General features: G+C 30.8%; 1 protein-coding gene across 3 annotated transcripts in view; it reads right to left on the bottom strand.

Annotated features, from left to right (window-relative positions):
• The window catches only part of LOC108745374 (serine/threonine-protein kinase OSR1-like), a 36,342-nt gene that overhangs the window by 3,556 nt on the left and 20,150 nt on the right, over nucleotides 1-12,636 (bottom strand). For 2 of the 3 annotated variants that reach the window (XM_018481505.1, XM_018481507.1), the window contains 4 exons: nucleotides 8,985-9,436; nucleotides 2,960-3,072; nucleotides 2,086-2,336; nucleotides 1,314-1,488 (listed from right to left, as the gene is read on the bottom strand). In XM_018481505.1, the coding sequence (XP_018337007.1) occupies nucleotides 1,314-1,488; nucleotides 2,086-2,336; nucleotides 2,960-3,072; nucleotides 8,985-9,436 (991 nt within the window). The remainder of the gene's footprint in view (nucleotides 1-1,313; nucleotides 1,489-2,085; nucleotides 2,337-2,959; nucleotides 3,073-8,984; nucleotides 9,437-12,636) is intronic. The other variant, XM_018481506.1, reaches the window with a different exon arrangement.

Below are 12,636 nucleotides of genomic sequence, written 5' to 3'. Positions count from 1 at the left end.
AAAGATTTTTCAAAAATAAATAAAAGTATTAATATAACGCATAAAGCGGCGTCTACAATGAAATTATATATATACACAGGATGTGTCGCCCCTGAAAGTTTTTGTCAATCGCTTTTGTGTAGATAGAGCGGACTAAATTGAGTCCTCTACCATTTGCAATTTTCGCAATAGTTAACAAGATATTAATTATTAAAAATTGTCAAATATTGATGAATAATTTTTTATTCAAATATTGTCAACTTTACAGAAAAACTGCAAGAGACAAAAATCTCATTAATTTTCTTCTCATAGAACTCTAAGAATTTTTTTTTTCACAATTTTTTATCAACTTTTTAGTACTACATTTTCTTATTTTTACCAACATGAGAAAATACGATATTAAAAAATTCTGAAAAAATTTTGAAAAAGAATTTCTCAGAACTTTATGAGAAGAAAATAAATAATTTTTGTCTCTTGCAGCTTTTCTATAAAGTTGATAGTATTTAAGTAAAAAAAATTATTTAAGACCAATATTTGATAATTTTTAGTAATTAATATCTTGTTAATTGTGAAAATTGCAAAATGATAGAGGTCTTTTCTACTCAGTTTAATCCGCTCTATCTACACACAAAAGCGATTGGTAAAAACTTTCGGGACACCCTGTGTATATATATATATATATATAACGTAAAACCTAAACTTTAAGCCTCAAGCCTAAAAAGTTGACCAATCATAATCAAATGTGAGGAAAATAATCGACTATGATTGTCAATTTCTTATGGTTTAAGATTTAAAGTTTAAATTTTATATCTTAAAATCTAATTGTAAGATACTTTGCAACGTTATGCAAAAGTCTGTGCTGTGGCATTAATTGATTTAAGGAAACAAAACAAATAACGGTACAGACATGATACAGAAATATACAGCAAAGTAATAATGATGTGATTAATTGAAAAACTTTTCTGAAAATCTGCGTAATATAATATATCTTTAGTGCAATATTCTATGTGGCTACTTGCATAACATTTTTAACGCAGAGCATGCTCAACAAAGTAATATGATTGCTAATTTAAATTAATTCTCAGTTCAACGAGACGATAAAAGCATTTCCACATGTCGCACGCAATGGCAAAACCGACACTGATGCATTCAAGGTTCATGTATCGTTTCAACGATAATGTATATAAGCGTATTTTGCCAGTCACAAACGTATGTGTCGCTAACATAGTACACATTTCTCGCGTCTCGATAAAGTGTCGTGTACATTTAACAAACGCATACACAAATGTAGACACAAAGAACACGCAGGCTAAGAAGTCTGTAGTGTTACTTTCCTCTCTCACCTGCTCCATGACCTCGGGCGCCATCCAACAAGGCGTACCGACGAAGGTGTGCCGAACCTTCTGCCGGCTCAAGTCACGTCCGGTCGCGAGCCACGCGCTGACACCAAAATCGGCGATCTGCACTGTGCCATCCTCGCCTAGTAGGATATTACCCGCTTTTATGTCCCTAATATTATTCTGCCGTTAAAATTTGTCTAGATACGTAGAGAAAATAAAAGAGTTATATCTGTAGGATGCTTACTAAAATTTTACAAAAAAAAAATTCCTCTTGAAAATTCCTGAATTTTTTAGATATTTTTATTTAAAATTCCAGGTAAGATTAGTAAATTTTTTAACTTTTTTGCAACTTTAAAATAAACTGCAATATAAGCAAGGCAAACAAATTATACATTGTAAATTAGTAGAAGACGGGGATTTTTTACAAGACTATATAAACAAAAAAAAAAGAAGAGATCAAAGAAACAATATTTTACATAGAAAAAATACAATTTTTAAGTAAAATTTCAAAAATTTTCCTTAATACTGATAAATCTTTAAAAATTCTTGATTTTCAAGGATAGAAAAGAAATTCCCTGAAAATTCCAGGTTTTTAAGCTTTTCGAAGTATAATAAATATTTTGTATACAACCTATTTGTATTTTTTAAATAATACAATTGCACTCTAATGATTAAACAATGTAAATTGAAAAAAAGGAAACAGTTGTACTGTTTTAAGATTGTAAATAAAAATAGAATGGCACGGGACAAGCGTATTTCATAATACCTGTGTATCTGTCCGTTGCTATGGAAATATTCAAGTCCCTTGAGTACTTCTCGAAGTACTGTAGCTATAGTGGCCTCATCGAATACTCCATGCTTGCAATTAGTGGTTCTGGTTTTATGCTTGATAATATCCAGCAGAGATCCACCTTCTAGCAATCTTAAGACCAACCAGAGTTCCTCTTTCACCACAAACGATGTGTAGTACGTCACGACGTTTTCATGGTTGCAAGAAGACATCGCCTGTATCTCTTTCTAATATTTCGCCATATAAAAAGTCTCGATTAACAATAACTTCTTATATAATAATAATAATAATAATAACAACTACTTGTCTCTACGTTAACCTTACATTTACAATCTGGGTCTTTTTTGGCATAAGCGAATTCACTGTAAAATTTTTCCAAAGGGAACATAAAAAAAGAATCCGAATTTCTTATTATATATATATACAAATTTTTATTCTTCCACATTTTTACTGAAATTTAAATTTTTATTAAATTAAGGTTTTAATGTTTGAGTTAAAAAACCAAGATTGCAGAACGAAGGAAGTAAAACTTGATTGCAGATAGATGGTCAAGTAAAATAAAATTTTCCAGTTTAACTTTATTCGTGAAAAAGGATTTATTCGAAGATAAATTTATCTCGAGACTACATTTTTGAAATAACATTTCGTTGAGATACGAATGATTAGCAGCACCATCGTGCTCAATACGAAAAGCTTGCATCATGCTGGATGCAGCATACGTTGTAATCGATAAGCTCGTTAATCCAATGAATCATACAATATATAAGTCTTATCAAAAGAGTTGCAGATGTATGTCATATTGATTTCGTCGCTGCGTGAAGTTCAATGTCAAGATTACAACAAAACTCACCAATAGCTCGTCCATGTTTGTGTTCCATTTTTCCAAGTTTATTCGCTTGATCGCGCATTTCTCTTGCCGCGGAATGCAAAACGCCGCGTGCACTACAGCTGTCGCTCCAACCCCTTAAATTTTAATAAAAAGAAATTATTAAAAGAAAGGACCTTGCACTAATCATAAAAAAGTGCTTTCAGTCGAATTCAATCGAAGCTGAAACTGTAATATTTTGTAAATTATGGGATAATTAAAAGTTTTCTCATTGTTAGACAAAACCATAAAAAATGATCAGACTGTGCTCTAGTGTCTAACGTCATTTGAAAGTTGCTATTTTGGGTATAATTGCACTAAAAAGTCTCTTTATTTACTAAACTATTCACTTTGACAATTGTACTTCAATAAACTCTAATTAACAGTACTTTTATGCATAGAATAACATGAAATGAATCAATTAATGTAAAGTTGTTTTTTTTTTTAAAAGTATGTATCTCTCTCTCTTTTGTCAATTATAACTCATGTCATTATTTTATGCATAAAAGTATTAAGATACAGTTACCAAAAAATAATAGATAAAGATAATTCTTAAACTAATTAGATTCAGAATAGGAATTTTTAAATGGCGCTAGAGCAAAATCTATCCATTTTTTTATGATTTTGCTTCAGGAAACTTTCAACTAAAACCACTTTTTTCATATAATTAGTGCGGAATCTTATGTCATTACTGTTTATCCGGCTATCGACGCACAAATCATAATATTTTACGAAATGCTTCATTAAATCTCCGTGAGATTTGGAAACTCGACTGTACATCTATTTATAAATATATGCAGCGAATATATTTTAGAGTGGCTGAGAGACGTTTAAATTTTAAGCCTCGATATTTTTACTCGTTACATAGGCAATTTATGATTTTAATAAAAAATTTCGATGAATTTTCTACATGCCGTAAAATGCGGTTAAAAACAGTGCGACATTAGCGTTGGCAAGTTGCTAAATAATTTAACTCCGCTAACTTGCAGCTGATCTTCTTACACAAATATAATACACAATCGGCGAAACGACAGGAAGAAATGTAAAGTTTTTTCAAGTTTTAAATGGTTTAATAACATAAAAAGTTATATCATTCCAAATATTAATGTATACTAGCGAATAATAGTATATATATCAAATCCTATTATATCAAAACATTTAGTACCTAGTTCTATCGCGAGACTTCTGTCATCTCAAATAATCAAAACAAACCCAACGAAAAATGATCTTTAATCAATGTCAAGATCATCATATCGGTGTTGGTTGTTTGATATCAATTTGACAAGTTATTTTTCGCTGGAAATTCTTCATAGAAAGATTTTTCAAATATTTATGCGCCCCTAAAATATCTAGGTGTAAGATACACAGAAAAATACTATACGCAGATAATAGTTATTCGTTTTAAATATTTCAAAAGTTCATATATCTGCAAATGTATTATTATCATATATAAGTCATAATCATTCACACACATTTATCCAAAATATATTCTGAAAATCCTAGTTTAATATTTCTAAGTTTATTACTTCAATTAAGATTATTAAATTAAAATAAATTCGATTTACTTATTACATAAAATTAAGTTTGATAAAATTTTATAATTCTTAAAAAAAAAAAATAAATTCTTGTCTTCAGTTAATAATAATAAATTTTAAAAAATCTGCAATAAATATATTTTAAGATTATTGTCATGAAAATACGCTTTGTTAAACATAACTGTTACTTAACAAGAAAAAAAAAAGCAAATTGAATCAATAGAATATTTTTCTGTGCAGGATGTCTCATAAGAATTCATTGAAATTAATTAGTTATTATTTTTAAACGCACATAGAAAATAGCAAAGATAAAGTATGTTTTAAGACTCCTGAATATACTTACCTCGGCCATATTGAATCGTGACGTCATAAGCAAGAAATGTGTGATAAACGACACGTTGATTTTTCTTATATGCTCTTTACAGATAAAAACAAATTGAATACAACAGAATAATGAGATCGCTATAAGACACTTGTAAAAGTTGGCCGAAACTATCATTCCCCTGATAGTCAGTAAATAGTCATAAAAGCCATGCAAAGTGCGTTTACTAGGTTTTTTACCAAGGTTTTTACTCAATACATAGCCTATTTTCACTTCACGAAGTTTTTCAATTATTTGATGACTGTCGGGGGGGGGGGGGGATACGGATAGTTTTGGCATTTTTATAAGTGTTTCACAGAGATCCGTTTTATCCAAATCGTTTTCATTTACAAATAACATGCAAGAAAAATCAACTAAAATTTCTCATTTATGACATCACGATTCAATATAGCTGAGTTGAGTACTCAGGAGCCTTAAAGTTCCGTAGTAGTCATCGTAGCCATGTTGTATGTCATTTGTCAATAAAGAGAATTTGAGTAAAGCAAAAAATAAGATCGCTTTAAAAATAGATCGAAATTATCTTTACTCAATCTGACAATTAATAAATATAGTCATTAACATCCATGTTTTTCTTCGAGTCATTATGCAATGTCGTCACATTTTTATTAAAAGTGTCTTAAGTAATAAATATTTCGTAACTTTGAATCTAGAATCAATTCAACGACATTTTAACAAATGTAATTGTCAAGTTTTAAACTTAAATATTGATTATTAATCAAATTATTGTGTAAAATGTAACTGGGATGCCATAATACCACTCCTTTATATGCGTTTAAAAATGACAGCTGATTAAGTGTCCCAAATATATTGGCAATTCAATTTTAAATTGCTTTTTTGAATATTTAAATTATAAGTATTAATTGTATTTAATTTTACTTATTTTTCTTCAAATAACGTTTCACTAAAACCAAACTTTAATTTCATAATTAAACAAAATTTCAATTTGGAAAATTTTGATTTTTATCCAACTCACGTTTATTCTTATTAAGAAATGTAATAAGAGTTATACCTAGTAGAGAATACCTAGTTATGGAAATAATTAATAGTAATTTTTAATTAAAATTAATAGAAAGTGACATTCAAACTGTTAAGTAATATAGGCTTGAAAATAAAAAAATATTAAATAAATTATATATATATAACTATAATATAATTATAGATAATTATAGTCAGTAATACGTTCAGGTGTTGCTGTTCTTAATACTGTCAATAATTTTACGAACATGAATTTAAATATGAACATAATATACTGATATGATATTGTCGCATCCTCGCGATATCTTAACTCCCTCGCCATATGTAGGTACAATAATTGACTTAGTACTGTGTTTATTTAGATATATATATATATCTAGACTCAAATATAACATTCTTAAGTACATCATCTTTAATAAAAGTGATGCTTAATATAAAGATAATTTAATTACATACATATACCCCAGCAACTTATGTATACCAAATACCTACTGTACAGGGTGGGCCATCTATTGGTACGTTTTTAAAAATGCGATCAAATGAGCATACATTGATATTTTTTATTAATTTTTTTTTTGTTGTGAAGCTAAAAGTATCCGCGTCAAGAATGAAAAACGATTTCGTTCATGTGGCTCCCTCTACTGGCCTTACAGTATGCCATTCGGTCACCCCAATTCGGTCACGAAATTCAAAAACGTACCAATAGATGGCCCACCCTTTATAACATGCATGCATGAAATACGTAAATACACAATACGTTTTACATCTATGTTATATGTAGAACTATTAAATAGAACTTTCACACACATAATAATAATTATGCGTGTAATTAATTTCTTATTATATAGAATATCGTCTTATATTTCGATTTATTGTCTGGATATTATTTACAGTCGTGTTTTAGGTACATGCAAAATTATAATCTCGAAAAACTATAACCTCAAAAGCTGAAAACTAAGATATCTCGAAATTTGAAATTACTGAAAATTAAGATAATGTTCCAAAATCTCAAATATGCGACAATGTCCTGAAATGTCAATTATCAAAATTTAAGATAACAATGTATTTCGAAAAGTTATAATTTCAAAAATAGAAGTATGAAAAATAGAAAATAAAATTTTTTCTTCTAATAATTTACTATTACACTAGCGTATAACAGTAAATTATTAGATATCATGTATATGTACAAGTGAAAAGATGTTCTTTGTAATATAAAAATGTAATAAAATTTTGCAAAATTTAAAATGTTTTATTTGGGAGATATGGTAGTGTCTCGGCACTAAGAGAATCATCTTAAGCGAGAACGCAAGACCGTCTTAAGTATAATCTTAAGATTATAAGCCAATCACAAAGCCGTGTTAGTATCTTTAAACATTACTTATGAATCGATCTATGAATATTAGCACATTGTAAAACATTAAAATGTATCATACATTTCAATTTTATCCAAAATTTTATTAGATTCTCATAGATGAAGGATATATGCTATTATCAAAATTATTAAAATAATTAATACCATTTAAAAATTTGTTAATATTTCGATATTTAATTGCGGTGATTCTTATTGATACTTTTGATTGGTTTGTGATATACTTATTTTTTTTAGAATTAGATGAAATGGAAGGATTTATATTTATTTTTAATCTAATCTCTGTTGAGTTGTTTTTGTTAATTTTTTAGATTAACTTTAATTTAGATTAATATCTATCAGATGAAAAGAGGCCGATGATACGATCACTTAATTGCCAGAATTAAAGGGAATGTTGGAATTGTCGGTATTAGGCTGGAATCAGACTACACATATGCACGCATTGAAGATTGAAATTTGATCAATGAGAAAGAAAAAATGTTAGCTCTTTTCTTTTCTTCAATCTCAATCAGCTACAAAAAAGTAAAAAAACTTTGATCAATTAAAATGTTATCAGCCAAATATATACTCAAAGTTTAAAAATTTCTTAATGTATCAATAAATGGACCATTTATCCTATAATTCATAATTCTGTCATTGGCTATATTCAGCAGAAAAAGCAGCTTCACAACTGTTGTAAAATTTGTCAATGATGATTGGTTTATACATTTAGATGTATAAGGAATTAATAAGGTTAGAAATAACCGTATTAAAGAATTTTACAATAGTTGCAAAGCTGCTTTCTCTGCTGAATACGCAATTATTTTTTAGTTGCTCGTAAAAAAAAAAGAACAAAAACATAAAAAAAATATAATTTTAAATAAAAATAATTTTAAACGTACATACTTTCATTCCTTTACATTACAATTTGATACAATCAGTTACTGTATCAAAATTGTATTTCAAAATTACAATTACAAAATTTTAATGATTTAATTTAAATATTTAAACTGATTTTTTGAAAAACTGCCGAGTTCCGTTCAGTGTGTAACTGTAGCAAATTGATTGCCAGAATTATTACATCGTGAATCGAAAGAGAAATTTGTTTTGCCAAAACAATATCGTTCGTTCTTCGTAATTCTTTCCAATTTCATATTTTCAGGAAAAAAATCTTGAATTTTGTATCACGCAAATTGCTTAACGTACAACTTTGCTTGTCTAGCGCCCTGTTGCCCCCCTAAATCTCGGTGCGTGCAAACGGCACTAGCACGCGCGAATCGTCGCAACCGTCTTCGTCTTGTTCCGCAGCGGCAGGTTAACTAGGTTAGGATAGGATAGGATAAGATGTGCTATGACTTTCTCGTGCAGTAATACGAATAGCCGCGTGACAGCGTGAGTGCGAGAAGGATACGAGGAATGAGAGTAAAAACTGCAATTGCCAAACTGTCATCGTGTCGTCCTGCAGCGGGGGAAAAAGTTTAGAGCGACGGGAACGATCGAATGACGCTCGACCGACGAGCAGTAGAATGTGCGAAACGGCGATTCTCGCTTCGCAGATATCGTCATTATTATCCTCGTCGTCCCGTGGCGCCTTATTGCCAGGAAGACGATGGGCCACCACCAGCCCGTTCGATGCCGGCGACGGCGGTGGCGCGCGTCTTCGTGGTCGCGAGCGATGTCGAGTAAGGTGCGCGCGATCTTCCATGTATTCGAACAACGCGATCGTCACCTCGAGCTGACGAGTCCCGCACGGTGGCGATCGGTACTCACCGATAACCTCCTTCAGCTCGTAATCGTCCTTGGTATTCGGCCAGCCTTGCACAACCGTGGAAGTGCTCGCGGTCGCCATTTTGCTGGCCAGTGCCGTACCGAGGCGCGCGTGCTTACTGGCTGCTCGGGCGCCCCGCGACAGCGACGACAGCGAAGCTGTGCTGACAGTCCGCGAGCTGCCGTCACGTGGTGAAACAGCCGCGGCGGCGGCGGTGGCGGCGGTTGGGCTGGAGACAGTGGGGGTGGTCGCGCGAGAAGCGCAGCGATCGTTGGTCGCAGAAGCAGGCGCGCCTCGGCTGTTTCGGCTGGTTGGCGGTACCTTCGGCGGCACTTTCGACGGCGCGGCCGGCGTGGACGTGAACGTGGACGTGGAAGTGGACGACGACGAGCGAAATGACTTCTGGCGAAACACGCCGGGCGCGCACGACGGCAGCACGTCTGGCGAGATCCTCCTGGAAGGAGATACGCAATTAGATTGAACAAAATAATTTCTGCGAATTCGACTATCAATTGAGCCTCCCAGAATCAACTTTACTCACTGCTTTCCATTTATATCTATTTCTATATAGATTAATTTTGTATAATTTCGGTTTACCTCACTTTTTGTCTTTTCCTAGTTCTAATAATTAGATGAAGGGTAAATTAAACCGAGAGATTATAAAGTTAATCTACAATACTTTAGAAGAAATGAACATTAGTCGGTACAAACAAACGTTATCTTTCTTCGCATTTAGAGAACGATAAAGATAGGACACTTGGGTCATCAAATGGAAAGCATTTATTTTTGATAAAGCAGAAAATACAACTTATACTTTTTCGCGACCGTTCGGAGATTTATTTTATTTACATATTTTTCTTCATAGAAAATAAAAATAATAATGACGCTACACTCGAGGAAAAATTGGTATCTTAAAATAAAGAATAAACCCTACTGAAAAAAATCATGTCACAAAATCATGTTGCACGATGAAATCATATAATTAAAACATGTAAATCACGTACGGATTGTTCCTAATCACTATGTGATTTTTTCAAAATATTAGAAATCCATCATGAATTCCATCATATGATTTTATAGTTGTCGAATTTTAAAGAATTAAATGATAAAAATAGAAGAAAAAAGAATTTAATATCATGTGACTTTTCAAATTATGTAATTTTAAAAAATTACGTACTGATATGAGACAATCTATTATGTGATTTACATGTTTAAATTACATGATTTTATTATGCAACTATATGATTTTTTTCAGAAGGAAAGTTTTTATTCACATCAATCACATCGTTATGAAATTGCTGTCAGTTATGCTTCAATCAATCATTTACAAAGAAATTCAGAGTTGTTGATTCATCTTTGAATTAGTTTTTAAATAATTGAATTGAAACTAACTGACAGCAATTTCGTATAACAATGTGAATAAGTATTTGATTAACTTTATTTTAATGTAGATACCAATTTTTCCTTGAGTGTAGCGCCGTTATTATATGATAATTTTTTATTTTTATTAGAAGAAAAATACATTAAAATACATTAAAATAAAACAATCCTCGAACGATCGCGAAAAAAGTTGTATCCTGCTTTTCTAATTTCAGTATCAGAATTAATTTGTATTATTCTTTCATCAATTTTATCTATTTTTTTATTTTGAGACAAATCTGATCATTAATTTAACTCCTCAGCACAATTCAATTTCTGAATATTTTTATTTATATGGAGAAATGGATTATTAGACCGAAGATCGATTTTTTGACGTTAAACTTTTAAACTAAAGATTTTTCTTCCCTTGCTTGGATTTCCGACTTGTTACAATAGCGACTGAAGATTTAACGTGTTTCAAGTCAGCAGAATTAACTGCTGTTAACAGCATGTTAACAGAACATTAACTATTTTCTTTAAATTAAAGTATAAATATACACTTAGGTACATTTGTACTTAAAATTTGATGAAAGCAAGAAAGACCTGTTACTGCATTGAACTGTACTAACATTTTCTCAAACTATAACATTATATACATTAGTTCAGCTACAAAGAACAAACCAAATAACAACAGGTCTCTAGTCTGCTTATTGGGCAATCAAACACAATTGATTTTTACCTGAGGATCCAATCAATTATATTCAACTTGACAGCACTTGACGAACAAGCTAGCTGCTTTGTCTTTGAGAATGTGTCTAATGATAAAAGACTACGTGGAGATTTCTTTCATTTTTTTTTTTTACAAAAGACCTATAGTCGTATTTTTGAACAATACCGCATCAAAATAAACGAAAATATTATGGTAGTATAAGAGTATTATAATATAAGAGTATTATGTATATTATACGTAGTTAAATGGAACGCTTCCAGCGTTGACCTATATAATTTGTAAAGTATTCAATGAAAAAATATTTTATTATAATGTTTTAAAAAGGTCTTGACATCAGCCATACATGCTGAACATGAAATAAAAAATTAGGGTTTCCATTAAAAAAATGTTAGATAATCTTGGCTTTAAGGACATCTTCTCTAGGTCAACCAAAAGTTTTTCACTCACTTTCTTTCCCTTTAGTAACTAAGCAACTATTGTTTAAAACATTTTTTCGTATCTTTCATATTTTTCGAAATATTTCAATATATCACTTAAAATGACTATGTATAATAAATGTAATTATCGTTCAATTAATTATTAAACAAAAGACTAGACGGTATGAATTAGGGTGAAGTTCTCTATTATAGGATACCTTTTTTTAAGGACTTGTAATTTAATTTCTAACCTTAACTTCTACGTCAAATTTATGGAAAATATATTTAAGTTTTATCGCCAAAAGTTAGCAATCCATAATAGTTATACTTTGTTGTATGTGAAATTTTTCATCAAAAGTGCCGATTTTGCTCATTCAAAAGAAAAGATTTTTAATGTGAGACACAAGCGTTTCCTTATATTACATGAGATGGTATCTCATAACAGGAAGTTGTAAAAAAATAAAAAGCTTTTTATACATGCTTCTATTATACTACATAAAAGTAGAAACAAAGAATTTTAAATTTTAATATCATACATAATAATTATTATATATAATTTTTCGGTCTGCATGCGTACGTGCGCGCGCGCGCGCGTGTGTGTGTAAAATTTTAACAATAAAAGAATCGACATTTTCAACATAGGTATCGTTGAAAAATATACTTTGGGATATTGAATCGTTTAGAATGTTTAGAATGTTCTCATATTATTATAGAAATAGTATCTCGTACTATGACTTTCACGCTTTGCAGTTTCATCAAATCTAATTTTTACAATTAAACAAATTATATCACGTATTTTCCTATCAATACGATCTTCATTGCATGCAAATTTTATTACCAAATATTTATTTTGATATAATAAAACAAAATTTAAGAGTAATCTCAAAATTTGACAACATCCAATTTCACAAATCTTTTATTGCAACAGTTACACGCATGATTTAAAAAAGCATTTTTCATTAAATAGATTTCGATCATTTACTCGAAGAGTAAAAAATGGTTCCAATCACATACGCTTATTAGTAGAAATCCCGCTATCTCATATTAGGAGCCTATCCCATAATAGGCGACTTTATCCTATTAGTGCTTACATTTCGATGTAAATTATGTGTGTGTGTGTGTGTATGTGTGTGCGTGTGCGTGCGCGTG

Source organism: Trachymyrmex septentrionalis, unplaced genomic scaffold (assembly GCF_001594115.1).
Source record: "Trachymyrmex septentrionalis isolate Tsep2-gDNA-1 unplaced genomic scaffold, Tsep1.0 scaffold139, whole genome shotgun sequence".
Lineage (NCBI taxonomy): Eukaryota > Metazoa > Arthropoda > Insecta > Hymenoptera > Formicidae > Trachymyrmex > Trachymyrmex septentrionalis.
The sequence above is the reverse complement of the archived record's forward strand: the minus strand, read 5'-3'. Positions and strand labels throughout refer to the sequence as shown.